Source organism: Gossypium hirsutum, chromosome D04 (assembly GCF_007990345.1).
Source record: "Gossypium hirsutum isolate 1008001.06 chromosome D04, Gossypium_hirsutum_v2.1, whole genome shotgun sequence".
NCBI classification, from domain to species: Eukaryota; Viridiplantae; Streptophyta; class Magnoliopsida; order Malvales; family Malvaceae; genus Gossypium; species Gossypium hirsutum.
The window spans coordinates 3292838-3320320 of record NC_053440.1 but is presented as its reverse complement, the minus strand read 5'-3'; the positions used below and the strand labels follow the sequence as shown (position 1 = coordinate 3320320).

General features: G+C 31.7%; 1 protein-coding gene across 1 annotated transcript; it reads right to left on the bottom strand.

Moving 5' to 3' along the window:
- Positions 1–24045: 24045 nt before the first annotated feature.
- Positions 24046–27017, bottom strand: LOC107927607 (protein SMAX1-LIKE 3). The gene is made up of 3 exons (XM_016858719.2): positions 25635–27017; positions 25322–25526; positions 24046–25218 (listed from the first exon to the last, which is right to left on the bottom strand). The coding sequence occupies exons 1-3, from the start codon at positions 26825–26827 to the stop codon at positions 24271–24273; spliced, it is 2346 nt and encodes a 781-aa protein (XP_016714208.1). The 5' UTR covers positions 26828–27017; the 3' UTR covers positions 24046–24270.
- Between the last annotated feature and the right edge of the window lie 466 nt (positions 27018–27483).

Here is a 27483-nt window from a genome sequence, read left to right as displayed (position 1 = left end):
AATAATCTTTGCATCGATAATCAAATTCATGAATCAAAATTGAAATTTTCCCTTTCGCTAGACTCCTATAATATTGAATTTCCAATATTTTATTTTGCAATATCTTTTTACAGAGTTTTAATTTTAGGTTTTGATTTTTAAAACCCTCTTAATTTTTAGTTTACTTGCTTTTATTAAAGAAATAAGATTATCAATAATTCTTATGGATCCGGCTCTGCTCATTGCTATTTACAAATACGTAAATTATTGAGTAGAAATTTATATTTTTTTTTGTAACGGTACAGTTCTTAACTTCGGGTATAAGAGGTAGAAAATGTGGTACTTTACCAATAGGTGGTTAAAAGAAGTAGTAATTGATTTTTTTTCCTCAAGCATTTGGGTTATGGGTGTGTTTGATAAACAATTAAAATTTTTATTTTTATTTAATATTTTAAATGCGTTTGATAATCATTTTAATTTTTTACTTAATATAAAATTTTCAATAAAAAAATGTTGAATAAGATACATATGAAGATAACTAGAGGTGATTATGGGCCGGGCCCAAAAAAAATTTGGCCCGCGTCCTAGGCCCAAGCTCAGCCTGTCTCGAAATATGGGCCTAAAATTTTGTCCAAGCCCCTGCTCGGGAAAAAATCCTAAGCCCGAGCCCGGCCCTGCTAGGCCATTTTTTAATAAACACCAAAAACTTATTTTAAAAATAAAAAATATTTTAAAATTAAAAAATATTTATTATATTCGGGCTGGGTCGGACCGGGCCGGGGCTGGGTCGGACCGGGCCGGGCCCGGGCCAAAAAAGTGGTGCCTGAGGCCCGGCCTGTTTTCTAAACAGACCTCTTTTTTGCCCAAACCTATATTTCGGGCCTATATTTTTACCCGAACCCTCCCATATTTCGGGTGGGCCGTTGAGCCCGGCGGGCAGCCCAACCCATGATTAAAAAATTGAAAAAATTGAAAAAAAATATTAAAAAAAAGGAGATACTCAAATCATCATATTTATACTGAAATCATCATATTTATTTTTCATCCAAAACTATCTAAAATAATATTAAATATTATATTAATAATATTAGATTTTAAAATAAATATTTTTTAAAAATTAATATTTAATTTTATACTTATATTAACCAATTTCTAATATAAAATTCAACACTTATAAAAAATTAATACTTTAAGCACTTAAATTTTAAGTTTAGGAGGTAGTAATTATGCATTATAAAAAAAATTTACAGTATTTTACATTTACTCAAAAATGTTTGATCTTCAACTTGGTTAGGATACTGAAAATACACGCATCCAATGAGTTGGTAACTAAAAGAGGGTAAGCTACACATAGAAACCCACACCAAAATCCAATTCCTATCCATATAAAATTCCAGTCGACTTGTTTTCTATTATCCACTTGTTCTCCTACAATTTTGCCAGCAGGGACCAGGGTCTTTGAAGTAGGTAGAGGTGGTCCATAGAGTGTATTGCCAAGAAAACTGGATGTACTAAAGCTTTGGAGTTGAGTACCTGTTGGGATTTGTCCAGTAAGATTGTTATAGGACAAATTCAGGTAACTCAAGAAGCTTAGCTCAGACATAGAGTCTGGGATTTTACCTGAAAGATTGTTCTCTGATAGATCGACACATTCTAAAGTCTTTATGGCGCCAATGTTACTCGGAATCTTTCCAACCAAATGATTCTTTGACAAGTTCAACGATAGCAGCCCTGTGAGCATTGTCATTTCCTCAGGGATCTCACCTGATAAATTGTTGTTTGAAAGATCCACCAATTTGATTAGTCCAAGGGTATTGCTATAATCAAGCATCGTCCCTTTTATCATAAGTGCCATATTGTCAAAAAAGCACCCCTTTGAAGTCTTATAAGATATCTTGCCGCGTGACATTTTTCTTGAGATCATTGCAGTAAGATTGTTGATACAGCTTGGGATATTTCCTGACAGATTGTTGTGGGAGAGGTCCAGGATTTGAAGAGAAGACAGACCACAAATTTGCTCTGGTACATGACCATGAAACCTGTTTGATTGAAAGCTGATGATGATCAATTTTGAGAGCCTTTCTCCCATCCAGGGTGGTATTTCTCCAGAGAGATGATTAGCAGCAAAGTCAAGAGTGAGCAATTGAGTACAATTTGTCAGCGAGTCAGGTATTTCTGTAGAAATCAGAGTATTTGATACTAAATAGAACATAAATCAGAGTTTTTATATACAACCTATGACATTACTTTAGGAAACTCTAAGTTAGGAAAGATACTAAATAGGAGATATGATCCCTTAAAATAAGGGATTTTAATAAAGAAAATATCTACAAAATATTCCTAAAATATTTACAGAATATTCCTACACTCCCCCTCAAGCTAGAGAATATACATTGTATAATCTCAGCTTGAATAGGAATTTATTGAACACAGGTTTTGGCAAAGCCTTGGTAAGAATGTCTGCAATCTGTCCTTCTGAAGGAATGTAAGAAAGAGTGGCTGTCTTTTTGTTGACTTGATCAGCAATAAAATGCCTATCAATTTCAACAGGCTTTGTTCGGTCATGTTGAACTGGGTTCTTGGCAATCTGAATGGCAGATTGATTATCACACAAAACTTCAAAGTGATCCTCCTGATTTGTGCCAAGTTCTTTTAGTAATTTAAGTAGCCAAATTCCTTCGCATATCCCCAAAGCTAGTGCTCTAAATTCAGCTTCAGCACTACTTCTTGAAACAACAGATTGTTTCTTACTTCTCCAAGTTGTAAGGTTACCCCAAACAAAAGTGCAGTACCCACTAGTGGATCTTCTTTCAGTGAGATCTCCAGCCCAACTAGAGTCTGTAAAAATCTTAACAGTTCTGTCTTGTGTCTTCTTAAACATTAAACCGTGTCCTGGAGTTTTCTTCAAGTACTTGAGAATTCTATTTGCTGCTGCCATATGCTCTTCAGTAGGATTAGTCATGTGTTGACTTATCACATTTACGGGAAAAGCTATATCTGGCCTTGTCAAGGATAAGTAGATTAGTTTCCCAACTAACCTTTGAAATTTCTCTCTGTCTACTAAGGACTCATCTTCTTTATTGAATCTCAAGTTTGCCTCCATTGGTGTATCAGCCGGCTTACAGCCAAGAAAACCAGTTTCTTTGAGTAAATCAAGTAGATACTTTCTCTGGTTGATCACAAGTCCTTCTTTTGATCTTGCCACCTCCATTCCTAGGAAATACCTTAGCTTTCCCAAGTCCTTGATTTCGAATTCCCTGTTTAACAACTTCTTCAAATTGCTAATCTCTTCATCATCATCTCCAGTAAGAATGATGTCATCCACATACACAATTAGGATAGCTTTCTTATTTGTAGAAGTTACCTTGATGAAAAGCGTATGATCGGCAAGGGACTGCTTGTAGCCATTTTGAAGAATGACTTTAGTGAACCTCTCGAACCAAGCTCTGGGTGATTGTTTTAACCCGTATAGAGACTTGTTGAGCTTGCAAACCTTGTTGCTACCTTCAATAGACTTTGAGCCAGGTGGCAATTGCATATAGACTTCTTCCTCAAGCTTGCCATTAAGAAATGCGTTTTTTACATCAAGTTGGTGTAATTTCCAATCGCAATTTACAGCCAAACTTAGGAGTACTCGAATAGTGTTAAGCTTTGCCACAGGTGCAAAAGTTTTTGTGAAGTTTATCCCATATGTTTGCGTGAAACCTCTGGCCACTAGTCTAGCTTTGTATCGTTGGATACTGCCATTGGAGTTATACTTTACAGCAAAGATCCATTTACAGCCGACAGCCTTTTTTCCTTGAGGAAGGTCTGTAATGGTCCAAGTAGCATTTTTCTCTAGTGCACAAATTTCCTCTTCAACAGCCCTTCTCCATTTTGGATCCTTTAGAGCTTCAGCTATGCTTGTGGGAACCTGTTCTTTATCCAAAGTTGCTGTAAATGCTTGAAAAGACGGCATCAATGAATTATAACCAGTAAATTTTTCAATAGGATGCTTGGTGCACTGTCTAACCCCTTTTCTAATAGCAATAGGAAAGTCATCTAGAGTAGTGGACTTACTGATTTCTTCTTCTATTTCGGCAGCTGGACCCAAATCCAATTCTCGGTAAGAATCAGATTGCAAAACAGTCTCAGGGATATGTCTTCTTTTTCTTGTGTAGACACGAAGCTGTTTGGGTGATGGTGTTTTTTGAAGACTGTCAATTGGAGTAGGTGTATTTTCAGGAAGAGTGTTTAAAGTGGGTGTAGGTGAATTAGTCATAGGTACTACAGGAGAATCAATGGGAGCATTCACAGGTGACAGATCTGCAGGTAATGGCGAACAAGATGGCAATTCTGAAGGTTGAGAATGAAGATTAGAAGGAGATACCTATTGTGGCTGAAAATCACTCCATGTTTCCCCCTGAATTTCAGCCTGGGTGAAATAGGAATCCTGCTCATAAAATGTTATATCCATAGTGGTGAAAAATCGTTTAGAAGGAGGATGATAGCATTTATAACCCTTCTTAAGTGAAGAATACCCAACCAATACACATTTTAAAGACTTAGGATCTAACTTGGACTTATTAGGAGCAATATTTTGGATAAAAACAGTGCAGCCAAAAATTTTAAGTGGCAGAATGGAGGAGATAGGCTTAAAATGAGGAAAGTGCTGCAAAAATATAGATTGAGGCGTTTGAAATTTTAAAACCTTACTAGGCATCCGGTTGATTAAATATGTGGCAGTTAATAAGGCTTCCCCCCACAAATATTTAGGAACATTAGTGGTAAATAGAAGAGAACGAGTAACTTCAATAAGGTGCCTATTTTTTCTTTCGGCAACGCCGTTTTGCTGTGGGGTTCCAACACAAGAACTAATCTGAACTATGCCCTTTTCCTTAAAAAAATCACCTAAAGACCTAGCAAAAAATTCACTGCCATTATCAGATTTAAAGAGCTGGATTTTAGACCCAAATTGAGTGAGAACCATGTTATAAAATTGCACAAAAACACTAGCAGTTTCAGATTTATCTTTCAGCAAATAAGTCCAAGTTATCCTACTGTGATCATCAATAAAAGTGATAAACCACTTACAATTATCAGCATTCTTCACCCGAGAAGGGCCCCAAATATCACTATGGATCAAAGCAAAAGGGTAAGAAGGCTTGTATGTAGAAGGAAAATAAGATGATTTAGTATGTTTGGCAAGAGAGCAAACTTTGCAAGAAAAAGAATTAGGCCTTTTATTAATGAATAGGGCAGGAAACAATTTTGCAAGGTATTGGAAACTAGGATGGCCTAAACGAAAGTGCCATAACATAACAGTATCAACTTTTCCTAAAGCGGTAAATGACTTGGAGATCTCGATTTTAGGAGAGGTAGGGAGGATGTAGAGACCATTATGCAAGCTGGCCTTACCAATCATCTTCTTCGAGTTCAGTGCCTGCAAAGTACAATCACGATCATTAAAAATTACAGAGCAGTGCAAGTCTGTGGACAATTTACTAACAGAGATGAGATTACACGCCAGATTTGGTACAAAGAGAACATTTTTAAGTGCAATCTGTTCATTGAGAATAACAGTGCCATGTCCCTCTATTTTGCACAAGGTACCATCAGCCGTTTTGACAGCTTTACCAAAGGTATGGAAAAAATTGTGAAACAATGCCTTGTTACCAGTCATATGATCCGTAGCACCAGAATCGAGGATCCAATTAGGAGTCAACTGGGAGGAGAAAAATGCAGTAGAAGAAAGGTTACCTTCTGGATCTTTTATGACCAGATTACCTTCACAAGACCCTTCAAGAAAATTGTTGCCATTCAATCGATGGCAGGTGATAGTCAGACCAGACGAATCTGATGGAGCATCGGAACCAGAAAAATTTTCTGGATTTGAAGTAATCTCCGAAGTAGGAGAAGGAGTTTCGGACATGGTCTAGGTTGAAAAAGAAATCGTAACCTAAGCTGATACCATGTAGAAATCAGAGTATTTGATACTAAATAGAACATAAATAAGAGTTTTTATATACAACCTATGACACTACTTTAGGAAACTCTAAGTTAGGAAAGATACTAAATAGGAGATATGATCCCTTAAAATAAGGGATTTTAATAAAGAAAATATCTACAAAATATTCCTAAAATATTTACAGAATATTCCTACAATTTCACCCTCTAGATGGTTGTTTCGTAGGTGCAATGACTCGAGAGAAGTTAAAGCTCCCATGGAACTTGGAGTTCCACCACTAAAATTGTTGTTGCACAATTCAATGGCTACCAAGCTTCTCCATTTCTCCCAACAATCTGGTATTTCTCCTGACAAGTGATTACCCTCAAGGTTGAGAACTTCCAGTTTCATCTGATGCTTTTTGTGGCACAAAAACTGGGACATAGATCCGGATAAAACATTGTTAGAAAGGTCTAAAACTGTCACATTTAAGGAGATACCAGGCAATGAACCAGTGAAGTTGTTGAAACTCAAGTCTAACACAAGAGAGGCCTGATTTGTGAGCAAATCTGGGATTTTTCCCTGGAATTGATTCCCAGAGATGTTCAGATACTGCAGCTGGGAAGTCAAGTTCCAAAACCAATCAGGGATTTGAGTTGGACCAAAATCATTGTTGCTTAAATCCAAGTAAGACAAATGCTTCAAATCTAGTAAAGCAGGGCTCAACTTACCACCTAGCTTCAAACTCCTAGCTTTTTTACTCCTTGATGATGCAATGGTATCTTTGGAACTTCCAAGCTGAAGTTCAGTGACATGGCCAGTAACAGTGTTACAAAACACTCTCATCCATTTGCAGCAATCTTCATTTCCAGCCTTCCAATCAGCTAACATGTTAGGTTGCTTAAGTTGTTGCTTAATCTTCAAAAGAGCTTGTCTCTCACTTTTAATGCAACTTGGTTGAGGGATTCCCTTGCTGAAGCTGTCGGTAAAAATGTTTAAACATAGCAACATCAACAAGTAGATTGCAACAAAATCCATTAACTTCAACCATAATGCAACACTTGCAAATAAGCATTAAGCTCCCTTTTCACTACAATCTGTCAACACCATGCAACTAAATGCAAAAAATAGAAAAAGTTTTAATAATTGATTAATGCCTAGAAATCCTAAATTCTGTCGATATTCCACTTGGAAGTTTCCATGGAACACTTTCTTTACAATTTCTCAAACAACCAAACAAACAAAAAGTCTAAAGGGTTTAATCTCTACAATTTCTCAACACCATGCACCCTATCATTCTCCATAGGCTGTACCATCCGACCCGAAAATCCGCTCGAAAAATTGGAAGGTTTGAATAAAAATATAAGCCTGAAAATGGGCTTGAACAAAAGAATACGGCACGTTTAGAAAATGGATTGGGCCTCAGGTAACCCTTTTTGTTCGGGCTCGACCCAACCTAGCCCAAATTTACATGTATTATTGTTGTTTTCCTACTTTTTGCCATTGTTTTTGCTACCATTTCACTATTATATTATTACTATTTTATTTTTAATATTTGGATATTGTATAACACTTGTTTTATTATTAATTTTACTACTATTTTAGAAGCATTTACTTGTTAAGTTGCACTATTATGTTGCTATTATTTATTTTAATATTTTAACGTATTTGGTGTATTATATTTTTTTAAATAAAAAAAATTAATACCGACGAACTAGACTCGAATTTTAACATTTTTATCCGAACCGAGCTTGAGTAAAAAGTTAGACTCATTTTCAGACTGAATCGAACCTATCAATCAGGCTTAAATTTTTATAGAGCCCAACCCGAACCGATCCAGAAACAATTCTAATGCTACCAAAAAAAAAAAGGTAAAAAAAGTTTTAGTCCCTACAATTTTCTCAACACCATCCCTGCATGTTTTTGGTTGCTTTATTTACCTTCTCCAACACCATTATCACTCACTCCCTCACTTCCATTTTTGTTAATGTTCTTACCATTCCTATTTTTAACATTATAAAATATACTACGAAATAAGAGAGAAATGATAAGGTCATTTTCATTGAAAATCTTTGCCTGTCAAAATCAATAATTAATTAATAATTAATAATATTTTTATTTATTATTGATACTAGATTTGTGACCCCTGCTCTCTCTGGGTTTTAAATTTTTATTTAATAAATATTTTTAAAATATTAATTGGTGTTGGTTCTTTATTAGGTCTAAATTAGACATGTCCATGGGCTGGGCGGCCCGGCCCGGCCCGACGGCTCGCCCAAAATATGGGAGGGTTCGGGTAAAAATACAGGCCCGAAATATGGGATTGAGCAAAAAAATGAGGCTCGTTTAAAAAACGGGCCGGGCCTCGTGCACCACTTTTTTGGCCCAGGCCCGGCCAAGCCCAAATATAATAAATATATATTTTTATTTTTATTTTTTAATTTTAAAATACTTTTAAAATAATTTTTTATTTTTAAAATAATTTTTTAATGTTTATTAAAAATGGGCCGGGCCGGCCGGGCTTATGATATTTTCCCGGGTCGGGCCTGGGCAAAATTTCAGGCCGGGCCAGGCCTAGGCCTAAGAGGCGGGCCAAAAAAAATTTCGGGCTCGGCCTGAACCCGGCCCGGCCCATGGACAGGTCTAGTCCAAATTTAAGATTAAGCCCTTATATTTTAATTTTGATCTAATTTGGTCCCTCTATCTTTTTTTCAAGGCTTAATCACCTAACTAATCACACTGACATAATTATTTTTATCAGAATAAGTATGTTTACGGAAAAATTCACCTCAACAATTTAACTGAAATTATTAATCATGATAATTATTTGGACTAACTAAATCATTGCTTAACCGTGTATGTTTAAGGAAAATTCCACTTCAACGCTTTAATCGAAATTATTAACCATGGTAATTATTTGGACTAACTAAATCATGGTTTAATCGTCTTCTAACTAATCATACTAAGACTTTTTTTTGTTGAATGACTAGGAAAAATTCAATTCACCATTTTAACTGAAGTTATCAATTGTGTTAATTATTTGGAGCAACTAATTATATTATAAAAGTAGATGAAAAGTTTGTGTCAAATTAAATGATAGGGACTAAATCTCATATATGAGTATAATAAAAGGACCAAAATCACAATTTGATATCATAAAAGTTGATGAAAAATTATGTCAAATTAAATTATAGGGACTAATCTCAAATTCCGGTATAATAAAAAGACCAAAACCATAATTTGATATTATAAAAGTAATAGAAAAATTATGTCAAATTAAATTTTAAGGACTAAATCCCAAATCTAGATATAATAAAAGCACCAAAACCATAAATTGTCATCATATTTTTCTTCACTATTCTCTGTTTCTCCACCCTTTTTTTTTCTCCCCGCCAGTCCACGATCTTAAGCCTTCCCACCATTAATATTAGAGTGAGTTGTACATGGGTGAGTTGGGCCTAATAAAATTTTAGGCCCAATCGATAGGTCTAGACTTAGATTAGGTAAAAATGTTAAAATCTAAGATTGATTTGCTTGTATTAATTTTTTATTTTATTTTTATATAATTTCTTTAAATATATATATAACATCAAAAATATAGAACATTCAAATAAATTTTATGTTTCCCAACAAATTAAAAATAAATTAAAAAAAGCCTTTACACTTAAATAATATTAAGATAGGTGCAACTTAACAAGCAAATGTCTCTAAAATAGTAGCAAAATTAACAATAAAACAATAGTTATACAATATCTAAATAATAACAATAAAATAGTAACATCATAATAGTGAAATGACATCAAGACAGTGGAAAAACAACATCAAACTAATTTTTCGAACTTATATTTTACTCAAATCCTCCCACTTTTCGAACAAAGTTTCAGGCCTAATCAAATGACCCAACCTATGGGCAAATCTACTCAATACCCTACCCAAGTGCTTAGCTACAATAAAGCATATATTTACTTTTTATATATGATAATAGATGATTATTAATATTTTATTTAAATAAAAAATGAAAGTTAAATGATAAAGATCTTTTACATCTATATCAAATTTTTTTTATAAAGTATAAAAAAAATTTAATACAACATCAACACATTATTTTATTTAAAATAATTACATAAGTTTATTTTAAAAAACATCATTTATAATCAAGAAAATAAAAATAATATTATTTTAAATTTAATAAAACTATTTTACACTTAAAATTTTAAATATAAAAATAGATTGAGATAAATGCTATATGCATTCTTGTACAAAATTTGCCAACATTTTGTGGATCTCACACCATTAAGGCTTAGGCATTTACCATTGACTAAAAAACACTTCCAATTAAAATTGTAATTTCAAATCAGTGACATGACCAGAAACATTGTTACGAAACACTCTCCCCAATGAGCTAACATGTTAGAGTATTTGTTCTGATCATATCTATTTTTTTTGACATAATGTTTAAAATTATCCATAGCCCATCCCCAATCCATAAATAGAAGGATAATGCACTTCAATACACTCGAATTCACATATTCTTATATTAAAAATAGTACACATGTTAATTGAGTTAAGACTCAATCCACAACCATAACGCAACACTTACAAATAAGCATTACAAACTCCTTTTTCTCTACAATTTCTCAACACTATACGACAAAAAAAAGTCAAAGTTTTTATTCTCTACAATTCCTCAATACCACGCAACCAAACCACAAAAAAGTCAAAAAGTTTTAATCTCTATAATTTCTCATGCACCCAAACAAAAAAATATTTAATATAACATCAACACATTACTTTATTTAAAATAATTACATAAATTTATTTTTAAAAAAAATTATCTATAATCAGGAAAATAAAAATGATATAATTATAAATTTAGTATTATTTAAATTTAATAAAACTATTTTAAAATTAAAATTTTAAATATAAAAATAGATTGAAAGGAAAGATATAATGAGATACATCTTAACAAAAAATAGATAAGTTATAAAAAAACAAAAAATATATATATATATAAGAAAGGATAAAAATGTAAAAGCACATACTGCAGTTAACTCCATCAGTTATAGATATTGATATTGAGTTAGTGTTACTAGTTAACTCGACACCTACTCAAAAATGATGATAACATCATGATAAACAATTTAATCTATTTTTTTTTCATTTTAATAACGTACATTTTCATTTGTTGTAATTAATTGGCTTCAAACCATACATTTGATTATTTCTTGTATGTTATTTTTAAATAAAAATTCGCATTCTAAATTTGTGGTTTCGACACGTATACGCGTGTGATAGGATTTCTAATGTAAATTATATAGTACTCAATTGTTGTTGATGCATGTGACATTTTTAATTACACTAGATTTTTTCTCACCTGTGTTGCTAGTGAATAAATGCATTTATTTTTTTATAAATTAAAAATAAATAATATATATAATATATAACTTATTTAATGTAAGTAATATTTAAAATAAATAATACTTTTTAAAAAAATTAAAAATAATATAGAAATTTAGAACTATATTAAAAATAAATTATAATATTAAGATAAAATAACATAAAATAAAATAAAAAAATATGATAAAACAACATGCATCTATTATAATAATGATTTATGATAAGTACGAAAGATATTTATATTAAATTGAATAAATATGAAAGATATAATTTTAACACTAATTAAATGATAATTAAAAGATAAAATCAATCTCTATTTATTTCGAGTTATAACTTTATTTTATCATGTTAATAAATATGAAAATAAAAAATTTACTTATAAAAAATTTAGAATTTTTTAAAATAATATTTTAACCTTAATTATTAGTTATTTTGACTTATTGGCAGTGAATATGCTTAGACTTTTATTTAAGTTATAACTCTATTTTAGAGTTAATAAAATTATCACAAATTATTTTTAAATAGAGTTTTAATTAATAATTCTAAATTAAATTCTAAATATTTTTAAATGTCAATTTAGTAATAGGATAGAAAATAAAAAATATTTTCATTGGTTCAATTATTTTTAAAAAAATTCATGCTTTTATATATATTAAAATAAAATTCATGCTTTCAATTACTTTGATGATTTATTTAATATTAAAGCATCATTATAGGGCGTAAGTTACTTCTCGTTTCATATACTAGTTTTTGTTATCACTGTTGGCCTAAACTAGTTGATAATTGCTTAAGAAAAGCAGAGTTCATAAGTGGTGACAAAAGTGACAGCGAAAATAGGCACTTTTGATGGCACCGCAAAAAATAACATGAAAATAAAATATCATAAATTGTTTACACAATTTGGTTTTACTACGTCTGCGGAATCTAGCTTCATGAAATAAATCCACTATCTTCCAACTTAATAAACAAGTGACATTAGTTCTATCACACCCCGTATAGCAACCTCACTTTTGTATCCAACAACTAGATCTCTCACATCTAAATTCTCCCTTGAAAACTTAGGTTGAAAAACCTTACAACAAATAGGTACTTAAACTAAAATTTGCTATTTAAAACTAAAGTAATATATATTTTTACTTTTTTTTTTGTTAATGGAAACATAATAATTTAAATATAAAGTAATATAAAGTTGTGTATGTGGTATAAGGCAATTGCCTAACCCCAAAATAAAAATTTATTAAAGTCGAGTAACTAAGGTGAGTGTAAGATAACATTGTTTAACCCTAAATTAAATATCGGGTGACCAAAATGAAAACTTTTGTTAATAATAGTGCCCTTATTGCAAACTTTTTCTTTAGCGACAAAAATGAAAACTTATGAATATTGGTTCACCAACTATATGCTGTTTAAATAAAATCACCAACAAAGTCTTTATTTCCTAACCAATTTAATTAAGAAGTTATTTAAAAATTGTTTTTTAAATAATAAATATTATCAAAATAGTGCTTTTGTGTGTGAATATTATCTTTTATAAAATATTAAAAAAACTAAAAATCACTACTTAAAATTCATAAATAAAATATCTAAAAATCAAACATGAGATTGATGTGGATTTGTACATAACTCTTTTACGACTTTGGGTGAGTTTGGATGGGCGGTGCATTTACCTACGGTTAGTGTAAAAACAACGGTTGCGGTGAGATTAGATACTGTAGCGATACTGTAGCGTGAGACAAAAAGTAAACTAAACGCACCGCACCGCACCCAATCGCCCATCCAAACCCACCGTTTGTCTTTAATTGAGGAATAACTAATTTTTAAATGTAATTTATAATTTTTTTTCTTTCGCCGATATAGTAAGTGTAACATAATCTCGTATTAATAATATATGATATTTCAATTCTTTTTTTAGTACAAGCAACTTTAATCACAAGAAAACAATTACGTTATAAATATTATAAGCTTAATCTATAATTTGGTATTTAAACTATACCAATTTTTCCATCTCGATACTTTAACTTTTTTTGTCACAAATGATACCTAAACATATTTCCCCTTGAGTTGGTACTTCCATTAGTCAAACCAGTAAATTTATTTAACATAAATGTTTAACCCACAAATTGATACCTAAATTATGCCCTTTTTCTTATTTCGGTACCGAAATATTTTTTTGGTCACAAGTGGTACCTAAACAACTTTTTTCGTAAGGTGATACATCTATTAGTTCAACTGTTAGTCAAACTGTTAAGTCTATTTTTTTAAATATAACCAATTAAAAATTTTCTTGAAAAAAAAAGTATTATTTTCTTTTTTATATATATTTTGATTTTTTACTTTATATTTTTTTGGGTTAATATATCTTTTGCCCTTGAATTTGGCCACTTGTACCTAATTGGTACCTAATTTTTTTTGGATCTAATTGGTGAACTATAGTTGCATTACACACTTTGGTATCTCAACAGTAACATCGTTAAAATATGGTAACGTGACACTAACAACCAATAGCAATGTGACATGTGACAACCTTCGGTTTCGATACGCGGAAAAAATATTTAAAAATTATTAAAAAATTTCAATTAGGGAATAAACCTAGACAGCATGTTATCTAGATACATTTGCACATGAACAACCATTTGTCTAGATTTATTATAGAAATGTTATTTTTGGTAATTTTATATATTTTAATTTTCATAAAATATTATATTTTTATTATTATGAAATTAAAATTTTATAAAATCTTATATTTATAAAATATACTTTTTCAATAAGATTTTATAAATATATATAAAATCTTGCATTTTATAAAATATATACAATATATTTGTTAAAATATATAAAATGTATAAAACATTAGATTTTATATAATATCAAATTTTATGTATTTTTAATTTCATAATAATATTAAAATACAATAATTTATGAAAATTAAAAATATAAAATTATTAAAAAACATTTTTGAAATGAATCTGGGCAAAATTTTGTCCAGGTTCAAATGTATTTGGACAACAAGTTGTTAGATTCATTCTAGTGTCAACTAATATTTTTAATATTTTAATAAATTTATATATTTTTTAAGTTTTTAGAATATTATATATTTTAAATTTCGAAACAATAATAATATAAAAAATCTTACATGTTATAAAAAATAAAAAAATTTATAAAAAAAGCTAAAAAAGTATGTCTAGAATGAATCCGGACATCTCTAGATTCATATGAACCTAGACAACAATTTGTCCATGTTCATTCTATATGGGTAAAATAAATTATAATTTATTTATAAATTTTATACATATTTAAATATGTTTGCCACTTGGTAAAATATGACGTTGCCATGTATCACCATACTATTGGTTGATAATGCCATGTATCACCATACTATTTGTTTATAATGCCATGTCAACGTATTTTAACAGTGTTACTGTTGAGGTACCAAAGTATGTGACGGAATTGAAGTTTAGGTACTAGTTAGGTCCAAAAAAAATTAGATACCCATTAGGTACAAGTGGGCAAGTTCAGGGGCAAAAGATACATTAACCCTTTCTTTTTTTCATGCTCTCATATTGCGTTTCTTCTTCGAATGTGAACATTTTGAGTTCTATGGTTTTTGTTAAGGTTTTCAAAACGGGACCGATAGTCAAATCGATCAAACCACCAGTTCCTGGTTTAACTCATTCGTTCGGTTCAATCAATTAAATTCTTAAAAAATATAAAATTAAAATTAAAAATAGAAAAAATCGATTAAACCAGTTTGTATCAGTTGACGGGTCAATTGGTTCAAACCCTATCTCTAAATCAGGACCTTGGTCGGTTAACAATCTAACTGGTTCGACTACCTAATCTAGTTCGATTTTGAAAACACTGATTTTGATCAATGAAAGAACCTTTTTGATCTCGTCAGATTGAGCAAATATGCGGTGAAGTTTGAAAATAAAATTAATCGCCAACATCTTGACCATGGAAGTGTGAATTTCGAGCATTGTTGGCATTGTCAAACGTTATAAAGGAAGAAGAAATGAGAGAGAGAGAGAATGTAAAAGAAAAAAGAAATAAAAAAATAGTCTAACAAATTTAAAAAAGAATGGATATAATAACAAAAAATGGCTTTGGCTGAAATGGTAAAGTTAAAAATTCAAAGATCATAGTGCTTTGGGTTTGAATCCGATTATGCACAAATTTTTTTTCTTTCTAAATTTTATATGGAAACATAAAATTACCCTCAAAATAATATTTATTGCTTATTAAAGACGAGGGGCTTTTGGAAAATTCATCATTGAGTTGGTGATCCGGTTGAAGGTGACACAAACTCAATAAAACATTTACAAATAGTAATAGATTTTTAAAGTTTATATGATGTACCAATCTATTATTGGTTGAAAATTTTTAAACAGCTTCAACATTTTGTTGTAAAATGGGTAATGGAAGAATAGTTTGGGTACTATTTTAGGTACCAAGTTGGAAAAAAAGGTATAATTTAGGTATTAATATGTGGGTTTAACCTTTTTTTTTAAAAAAATATAGACTTCACGGTTTGACTAATAAAAATGCCAACTTGAAAAAAGATCGTTTAGATTCCACTCTAACAAACAATTTAAGTACCAAGATGAGAGAAAATAAATATAATTTTAAGTACCAATTTATGAATTAAGTTAATAATATATGTAATTCAATTTTCCTATACAAACGAATAAACAAATAATTATATTACTATAGATGAAAAGAATGTTGGCAATATTGTAAAGAAATAAGTTTTTTTTTGTTTTTCAAAATATTTTCGATTGAGGAAAATGCTTTGGATGTTGCAGAATATTAATCCTATGTTATTTTTGGAAACTGACTATGTTATTTTACCATATTGCCCCTCTAGAAAACAATATAAATAGCAAACAATATTTTCTCTAATAGTTCATCTGTTTCTTTCAGAGCTTTTGTTTTCCGATTTCGATTCATTTGCGAGAAGAGCAATACTAATTGTATTCCACTTTCTTTATTCGGATGTATGAATATTAAAATACTGTATTAACTTTAGGAGATAATTTTTACTATATGAAAACACCGATAAAGACGAATTTACTTATCAGGCAATAGCATTTTTCTAAAAAAGAAGAAGAAATTAAAAACATATAAATCAAACTTTAAATCTGATGTGGAAGCCACATAAGTTAGCAAATATTATATACGTAAATTCAATCAATTCATGAAATCCTTTGCCTAACTGAGCAAGAAAGTGAGAAAATCAAAGTTGTACTCAGAATCTTAACGCAGTGTGAACATTAAACAAATAAAAGTTGCTTTGTCCTTTAAAAAGAAAAAGAAAGAAAAGAGAAAAAGGTTGAAGACAAGAAGGAAACAATGATTGAAAGCAATATGATATGGCACACAAAATCTTGCCATTCCAAACATTCTTGTTCCTTTGACTGCTCTTTTATTATCATCCCCAACAAAACAACTATTTAGCAGTCTTTTGAAGGATCCGAGGCAATTATTCTGTGATTATTGAGGCAATGGTGTGAGATCCGAGATTTGCTTTCCCTTACTTTCATGCAAAAATTTCACTTGCATTACAAAGTTAAAGGAAACAGCTTTATGAAATCAATACCCACCATTTTCTTCTTCTTTTTCTTCTAAAGACTGCTAAAGCTCTATTCTGTGGAAACTTTGTCTCCATGCCAATCCTTTTTTCTATCTTCAATCTTTTTTATCTTTAAATTTCTGGTTTAGGAATTGTTTAAAAAGGACTATATTGAATAATATATAATCGAAAGGGGTTAAAATTATCATTATATCACCTAATTACGAAAGACCAAGACCGCTGCCTGTTCCTTTTAATATCAGCTACACACGCCTTTTTCGATATTATAATAATTAATAAAGATGTAATGTTGATTAGCATAAATAATTTTGTATGAGTCAAGGATTGAGGTGTGGAAGGTTGTGTTTGGTAAGGCAAAATGAAAGCAAAAAAGGCAAATTGCCTTTGAAAAGTAAGGACATTTTGATTGCTTTTTGGGCATTGATGGGAGTGATAAGATGACCCCTTAAAAGAATACATTTAGATTTAGTGCGCTTAATGCGTTCCTTTTCTGCTTTATCTTTATTTTCCCCTTTTCTCTTTATTGAAACCCATTATCAGTTTTAAGGGTTAAATAATTTATTTATTCTACTAATTGTTTTAATTTTTGTTAAATTATTTTTGAACAATTTCATTATAGGTCCTGATCATATCTGTTCATTCTGACCTAATCCATAAGTTGGACGATAATGCACTCCAACGTACCCAAATCCATGTGCTCCTGCATTGACAACAATATTTATACTAATCGAGTTAAGACTCAATCAAAAATTTCTGTTAAAATTTTATCTTTTTAAGTCTCAAAAAATTCAAATTTTAATTAATAAAAGCAACTATCTTTATACCAATTAGATATGGTACTAACTAAAAGTAAATAATTCTTTAAAGCATAATTAAACATCTTTCATACGGACAAAGATCCCATCTTGATTGTGTGAAGCCACTATTAATTTCAAATAGGAAGATACTTAAAACAACAATACATATTATCACATTATTATTTAGTTAATAATCAAATTAAACAATTTCAGTTATGTGGGAGAAAAATACATGCAATAAATTTTGAAATCGGGTTGACGGGACATCAATTTAATTAAAATATTAAATATAATATATATATATATAAAAAAAAAGAGAGGTGGTTTTTTTTTATAAAAGTTTCATGAAGGTCTTTGTATTAGAAGTCGGATTGAATTTTGCTCTCTCTACTAAAAGAATGGGCAAAGTAGTCCCTATACGTTAGATCAAAGATCAAACTAGTCATCCTATTAAAAATTTCATCAATTTCTATTGTTTAAAATTGGCCTCTGTACCTTAGAATGAGGTACACGTGACATGCCATATGTAATTATTTGGTTATTCTGTCAGTAATGCAAGTTTTTAACAGTAAAAATAAAAAAATTGACGGAAAAGACTAGTTTTCTCTTTAATTTAAAATATAAGAACTGATTTACTATTTTTTAAGTAAAAAAGATAAAATCCAATTTGACTCCTATTTTGTTTTCATTGAGAGAAATATACGACTATTTTTTGTACGAGAGGTTATCTAACTAACCACTTTATGGATAAAGCTTAATCTTTTACATAATTTTGTCTCGAAATAAAAACAAAATTTGCATACCACAAGTCAAATAAATTGAATTAAGCAACTTTGGTCTCCAAATATCGTAAAAGGGCTGAAGTAAATCTAAGAAGAAAAGTATCTGAATTTCAGCTTCTTTCATGTTATCTTGTGTTATAATTCACTTTATATATTCATATAAATTTTAATATATTTGTTCATATTATTTAAAAAAAAAATTGTGTGTTATATTATACGTCGATAATGGCAGTAGGAGTGATCGCAAAGCAATAAAAAAGAAAAATAAGAATACGCAGATTTTACATGGAAAAACCTTATTGGGAAAAATCACGGGTAGAGGAGGAGAAATTCGCTAAAGTTGAAAAACAACAATATAAGATGTTTTTTTGCTATGCGCAGTTTTTAAGGGTTAAACAACCCGTCTAATAGGAAAAGTATAATCTTATACGAATTCAACTTGTGCGGTGAGATCTGTTTCGCCTCCACAGATCTCCAATTTTGCCCCTCTATTTTATTTCTTTAACAAGGGAGTTGCACCTCGAACTTTTCAAATCGGATCAAACGGGATTTGGGTCACACAACTCTAACATTGTGCTCATATTATTTTGATACAGTGTATATATTTTACTAATTCCTTATGTTAATACCATGTATTTATTTGATATCTAAAACATCAAAAAAGTAAGAAAAAGGGAAAATTAAAAAGAAGAAAGTGAATTTTCCCAAAAGATTCTTGATAAAGTTGTTTAAAGAGAGAAAGAAAATCATGTTTGAATAGTGCCTTAAAAAGATTTAAAAAGAAGAGAGAGGAAATAAAAAAAGGTGTTAGAAATCTTGTTGAGGCTATTGAGGCAAAATGTGTTGCGAGTTGCTGAATAGCACTCGGTAGTGTCAATTGCATATTGCCACTGAAGTGGTTAAAACTTACTTTATTTGGTTTGACAATTTAATGAAGAAAATATTTGGACCTGATTTTGTGTTGTTATATTGAAGATACTTTGGTCCATCCATGGAAACCAATTCTTGGCGTTTGAAGATTGAATTGGATTCATGTGAATCAATTAAGTCCTTGGAATGTGGAGATGTGATTGAGATAGTGTTGCTGATTTTGGAAGGCATATCTTCGAGTGATTTTATTTTGATTGTTATTGATGTAATAGCTATTTTCAAGGAGTTATTTTGTATTCACTTAGATTTTATGTTAGCAAGCCAAAATTGATATATGCTTGAGGCTTGTCTAGGTTATGTAACGAGAGCTTATTGAGTGCATTCTAATTTTTTCATTGAGGAACTATTTTTATGAGAGAGTGCAAACTGAATTGTAAGCATTGTTGAGTGTTTACTGCCTAAGTTCTCTGGGGGAGGATTTGGAGGCGAATGTTCTCTTCTTTAGATACAAAGGTGAGATCTCTATACTTGGGGAGTGATAGAGTGTGAACTACTTGTTATATTTGTGATAAAAGATAGTGAAATTACTCACTGAGTTAGGCTCCGCAGATGTAGGAAAACCAGATTGCGTAAACAAACCTTGGTGTTATTTCTGTTTTGTTTGCATAGTTTTTCACAGTGCCAATTGTAGTAGTGGCCATTATAGTTTAGCACTTCCATTGCATTTTTTATTTTAAGAAAACAAGCAACTTAAGGTAACAATAGAAGCTACAAAGTTTTACCAGCTGAGGATTAAAATAATTAAAATGTAGAATATTAAAAAAAATATTAATCCTTATATTTTTTGAAAGTTGTGGATTTAGTCCCTGTGCTTTAGTTTGGTCATTTTTAGGCTATGTTTGATAAATTGAAAAATTAAGTTCTGAAAAAATGAGAGTTGAAAAAATAAGTATTGAATTTAAGTTATAAAATATGTTTGGTATTTTATTTAAAATTAAATACTGAAAATAACTAGGTTGTTTGATAAACGATAATACAATGTTAAATGAAAGAAAATAAAATAAACCATTGAATTTATTCTTTATTAAGTGATTAGCAGGTCCCTATCTACTAATAATTTTCTACAATTTTTTGTAGAAAAAAAATTCTATCTAGTGGTTTTCATTGTGGGTTATCAAACATATTAAAAAAATTAAGTTGCTGAAAGTATTAATTTACAATTGATTGAATTTTTCAACACTTTATCAAATAGGGCCTAGTCTTTGTTAAATTCATCATCAAACGGTAATTGTTAAATTCATTCAGTTAAGTTATGATATTTTTTAAAATCGGACACGACAAACATATGTCACCTTATTATTTTCACATATTACTTGTTAAAAATTTAGTTAATAGATTAACAACTATCACTTGCGTCAAGAATGAAATTTCAAAATTCGAAAAGCATAAGGACTTAGAATGATATAGTTGGAGAATATGGGCTTAATCTATAGTTGTATGCATAGTACATGACTAGTAATTATACTAAATAAATGGATTTAACTGCTACTATTTGAGCCAAGACTAAAATTTTAAAATTTAAAAAAGTACAAAGATTAAAATTGATCAATTCGAAAAGTATAGGGACTAAATTGATCAAATTAAGCACATTGATTAAATCCACAATTTTTGCAAATTACAAAGACAAATAGCAAAATGTAACCTAAAAAAATACAATTAAAATGCATTAATTTATAAAAATATATAACACATATTATTAACATATTAAAATTTATAGGTTAAAATTTTCTATTAGTCCTTGTACTTTATGAAAGTTGTGGATTTAGTCCATGTCGAATTGATCAAAACGTAACCTAAACATGTCCTTAGTCTAATCGAAATGAGCAAACCGATTGAAAGACTAATATGATGTCTATCAAGTCCAATTGAGGGAGATGCTTTGTCTTGGGTATCGAAGTGGATGACTCCCAAAAGATAGAAACATAGATGTGACTGATTGGACTAATAGTATATCGACCAAGACCCAAGAATAATAGATCCTAAATCTGTTTATGGATTTATTCACTTGTGACATTCATAGTGTGGCATACCTAAATCCTGATTGGATGTCGAACTATGTATGCGTGACTTGTACACTTTGATGTAAGTAAAAGCCTAAGTTCGAATAGATAAGGAACTGAAAGCTAGTGTGAAGGGTGTACGACTTTTGCAGTATGTAGCGTCATTCACAATAATGAAATTCATAGCCCGAGACATGGGTAAATGATATCCTCTCATTAGCATTACATGGTTGATGAAAACTAAATGTGTTCATAAGTCATTTGTCTTTGTGATGAATGACTTAATTACTATTTGATAGTAATTGACTTTTTATGGAGGAAGATGTAATGGTTACCATCAGATAAAATAGGATCATATTGGGAGGATTGATATTATCCCAAAGAGATCAATAATATCCTATGAGGGTAACACATTTATGACAAGGTCATTGGACAAGCACTGAGTAGTTGCTTTTGTAATGGTATGTCGGTATGGGGAGCTCAGGCACAATATTTTAGTGGAATGACTTCGTGACTAAATGAGTTTATAATTAATAGGCAAAAAGCTGGAACTTAATTATAAATCATTTGAGCCTTAATTGCATATGCCAAATTAGTCACTTCGCTAGCTTGTTGAAACAAAAAATGAATTGCACGTTTGAATCAAAATAAACAGAATGAATAGAAATAGAGAAATGAAAAACATTAAAAAAATGATTATGATTTTTCTCGAAATGGAGAAATGAAATTATTTGGAAATGAATGTGGTTTTCTCAAAAAGGAAATGAAAATGAAACTGAGAAATTATTCATTTGCAAATGAAGATGAATTACTTAAAAAAGATCGGGAGATGAGTTTATTTTTTTGAGCTATTTTAAATCCCAAAAATGAAAATAAATCTTTCGATCATAGTGAATAAGTTGAATTGTGAAATATTAAATATATTTTTTCAGAAATTTTACCAGGGGTAAAGTTATCATAGTTTTATTGGAATTAAAATTGGGATGAGCAAATTATTTAATATAAATATATTAAAATTTATTTTGGGAAATAGAAAAATAGAATCGGGTTGGATTAAATTAAAAAGTACCAGGTCGAAAAGTCCAGAAAGTACTCGTAATTGGACCTGATGTGAGAGGCCCAAAAACCCTTCATGATATATAAAGGGGGCAACAACTCTAGTAAGAATACTAGGGATGTCGTCCACCCTACTCCTACTCTAAGTTGGAAGTTGTTTTTCTAGTTGAAACAAACCTCTACAATTCAATAAGAGTTCTACCTTCTCCCCCTATAAATAGATGGCACCTATGAGCTATTTACATAACTTTGAGAGATTGTTACTTTGTTGAAAAATAGAGAGAATTTATTCTCAACTATTAAATATATTTTCCAAAATAATAATTTTACTGGTTTCTATTAAAGAAGAGAGAATTTTCGTGCTCACCCCAAAAGGAAAAGAAAACTTTTTCTAGTTCTGCGTTTTGATTCAATTGGTTCGAGCCCATAGTCAAAGCAATTAGTGGTTGAAAGCCAAAAAAAAAATCAAAGATCCACTTATCCAAAAATAGAGGTACGATTTCGGTCTAAGGTTTATTGCTATAAATAACACAAACTCGGTTAGTTTTCAAAATTTTAATTTTTTGTTGTATAAGAAAACCGTTTTCAAATTGGAATTTTTTCAACAAAATGATTGTTAGAAAAAAAACCATGTCCATGTCCTAGGCGTCATGGTGTAATGCTTGCACGTCTTTACGCAAAACATCCATCTCTCACTGGCATCGCCTTGTATGCACTCCACAACCCTCCTCCTGTACAGGCACAATGTTCTTTTTGTGGTCAAAGTGGTCTGATTGCGTCTTCCTCCTGATGTCTTCATTTTTCCTTAATAGCTTCTGGTGGTACAACTGTTGCTTCTCAAACCTAATATTTTGCTATGCCATTTGCTCCTTCATCACTTGTATTTGCTCCTTCATCACTTGTATTTGCTCTTGTAAGCTCACCAACTACTTCTGTGACGTTTCTTGTTCAGAAGGGTTAGATGTCCCTATTGACCAAAATTGCCCAAGTTCTCCGGCCGGTCAACAAATCAGCCAGCAAAGAAGTCCACTCCCTGGGGATGATTACCGGTCTCCCATCTTTCACCACGGTTTGGAGGTAAGCCATGCAGGAGTTCCTCATTTGGAGGAGCCATTTTCAACTTTTTGATTCAACCTCAAGGCCGAAATTGTGTCCACACTCACCACACCAATTGTTGAGTGTTTATTTCTTTTTGTCTAACCAACATTACGCTGTTTGAAGGATTGGTACTTTTCCTTGCCACAAGGATCTATTTGAAGCTTTACTTAGCTTGGATATATGTTCCTGGGAAGGTTTCGTGCTCACAAGCGATAATGAGCACCCCGATGGGCTTAATGTCGATTAGACAGAGAGAAATAAACACTCAACATATCTTTTACATAAAAAAAATAAAATATACACATAATAAAATTTAAGCCCATACTTTCAAAGTTTTCATCATTTAAACTTAATCATTTAACCAAAGTCATTTTTATTATTTATATCAATTTTTATAAATATATTCGTCATATAATTTTATTTTTCACCCTCATAGTAGTTTTATCGTAATCTAATGTAATAAACATAAATAAATTCCCCAGAACAACAATTAAAGTACATATTGATATATTAACATCATCAAAGATACATAATTATACAATAATTATAACTTAATTTGTCATTCCAATCCACCCCCACCCCTTTCACTGTATACCCACGTTAGTTTGTTTCTTTTCTATTTTTTTCCTTGTTCTATCCCTCCCCACAAAAAAAAAAGAAAAAAAAAAGGAAAACAAAATAATTTGCCTCATCTATGGAATCTGTCAATTAGTCCTCAAAGCTCCTGAACTGATCTGAAAACGATTAGCTTATCAACATATTCCCGAATTCCAATATCATCACCTGCACTATAATCTTCAAGTGCAATCTTCAAATCTAGAGAGATTGATGAGTTTTTGTGCTCCATTTCTTCTTTTTCCTTAATCTCATCTTCTGTTTCATAAACCTTTGTCCTTTTTCTTGAAGAACTACCACCTCTTGACAATGCATTCAAGCTTTTGCAGCTGAAAATGATGATTGCATCTTTAACACCAACTGTTTCACCATCTGAAATGCTTATTCTTCCATTTTCAATTGCTTGTTTCATGGCTTCCATGGAACAATAATTAAGCTGTTCCATGTCTTCCATTAAGAGCACCCTGTGAGGATTCTCATTCAATGCCTCACCCAATCTCTCAACATAGTTGCTGCCCCACTTATCCCTCTTTCGTTTGTTGTTGGATTCTTCAATCAAATCTGCAGTTCTCGATGTGGAAGAGATGGTGACCATGTTGTTTTGAGAACCGAAAATGCATCTAGCCAACTCTCTGGCAATCTTCTTCTTGGCTTCATGGTCAGCTCCTAAGAACAACAACCAAGTTTCTTCTTTGGTTTCTCCCCTGTTTAACCAGCTTTTGACTTTTCTCGTCCCTGACCTGCATTCAAGTATGGTGCTAACGATTTCAGGAACCAGATCCTTGTGCCATGGAACCTTTCTCTCTAATGCACTGCATAGAATGTTCATGTTTTCAGCATTCCGAATCTTGAACTCGTTAAGGCCATCAATGTCAACCTCAGTTGCCTCACTTGAAGAAGCTGAGTTGGGGCTGGAGTTGGGGTTTGAGAGGAGGTCTGGTTTAGGATCAAATCCCAATGGGACTCCATAGCCTAATTCATCTGTGTGTTCGGATTCGGATATCCAAAACTGATGCTCTTTCTGTACATCCCGTATATTGACTGAATCCTATAGATAACAAAACATATATTAGATATTTATCACAATCACGATAAACATGATTTAATCGAAAAACGCGACCTCGACAGCAATTTAAATATAGAACAGATACCTTATGATGGAGAGGGTTTATTTTGGCTTCTTGGAGCCATGAAGGCAGACTTGAACCAGAAGAGACGATTGCAGTACTGATGAAATCCTTATTTCGGAGACTGCTGCTTGCAGTGCTTTGATCAGCTTCCTTGTCAAAGTTGAGCAATCTATGAGTTAAGGGAGTCTGGTTCTTATTTACTCTTATAGCTTCATCTACTGGCAAACTGCAACGGAAGGAAAAAAACATGTAAAGAGAGGAGAAAAAGAGAGATAAAACAATTCATCCATGTACACTTAATATTTTTCTTAGAAGTGTTAGCTACTGGATTTACCTGTCAGCAAGATTGAGACAGAGGCTTAAGCTGCTGTCAGCTGAAATTGTAAGAGGATGAAGTTCCCAAATTGTCTCAAGAGAAGGTTGGCCTGTTTTACACTTGATGTAAGTTTGAAAACTTGAAATTCCCAAAAGAAAAAACTTCCCACTGTCTCTAATGCCACACACTAATCTCTTAATCTCCATGATAATGTGTTCCACTGGGCAATAATAGTTTCTTCTTGGCTCCCCATTGTTAGACCAAAACTCTGAAATCCATTTGAGATCACCCAAATATAAAACAACCCCTCTTCCTATATAATTCTTCACTAGGCACTTAAGCTCTACAAGTTTCTGCTCCACTTCATCTTTAGCAAGATTTCTCAATGAAAAAAGTGGAAGCTTGATAAATTGCAGATATCTTAAATCCCCAGAAACTTGGCCTTTCTCAAACTTATCCATCACCCCTTTAACGACACTCTCGGCACTGTCTACACACTCCCCTATAATCACTGTGTTTCTCCTTTTGTTCACAATTGTCTTCAAAACATTTGATATGTTTTGGTTCCTATGTTGATCTGCTGGTTTGCTTAATGAAGACCCAAACAAGAACTGAGAATTTGACACATTAGGACCAACAACTTGGGGCTTGGAAATGGGATTTTCCTTAGTAGAGGGAACTTGGGAACATATCTCTAAGGAAACTGTTTGTTCTAGTTTGGTTTTAACTTGTGGGCTGGAGAAACCAGCTTCCCTCATTACCCTACTGACACTAGGATCATCTAAAATGGAGATTATGAGATGTTGTAACTCTATTTTGAGAGCTAAAATGGGTTGTTGTTGGTTCTCAATGGTTCCTCGGCGTTGATGAGCCTGAGCTCGCTTAAAAGCGGCAACCAAGGCGTTGGAAAGGGAAGGATGATGATGATGGGGGCTTTGAGGGCCTAACAAAGGGTTAGAAGTGAATGCAGGGAGACGATTAAGTGCGACATTGAAACAAAGCTCGAGAGCTCTGAACTGAAGAGGGTGAGAGTGAGATTGAAGACAAGCTCGTCGAAGAAGGCCATTAGCGGATGCAAGCAAAGCACTTGCGACATGAAGGGGAGTGACTTGGGCGTGCCCTCGCCGTCTAGCAAGCCCAACTGATTGCTTCACCATGTTCGAAGCCTCAGCTGTTAACGTTTGCTGCACACTGCAAACTCCTGGCCTCATCTTTTCACTGTTTAAGCTAAGATCAAACAACGAAAACTCGGAAAATTTTTGGGAGTAAACTCAAAAAAATCAGAGACTTAGAGGTTCAAGCTCGGTAGGTTTCATTTGGATTGCAAGCAAAACAATGCTTGAGAGAACTATATCATTTGGTAGCAGAATAGGGCAGTGGTAATCAAGGCTTATAAATATATTTGAAAAGGAGGAAGGTAATGGAGAATGTTATAAGAAGTGGGGTTTATGCTTTTCTTGTTAAGTGAGGCAAAATTTTAGTCTATGTATGTGAAAGTGGTTTGCATGTGATTTTCACCTTTGCCTTTTTTCTTTGTCTCATGATATACATAAAGCTAAAGCTACTTAGTTAAAATTAAAAGTAGGAAGCTTTAATACTCAATTTTCTTTTTCTTTTCTATATTTTTGAAGCACTATATGCTTTATTTTAGACAAATCAATGGAATAAACACTTTTGATTTTGTCTTTTGTATAATTGAATCAATAGATCAGGTTCTGCACTTTGGTACCAACAACCATTCTTCTCTTACATCATTTATGTTTTATAAATTTAAAAATCTTGGAGTAAAGAAAAGAAATGGGTGAAAAACGAGGGAAGGAAAAGAAGAGCCGACTGTGTGTCGGTTTAAAGGGAATTGGGAGCTGTA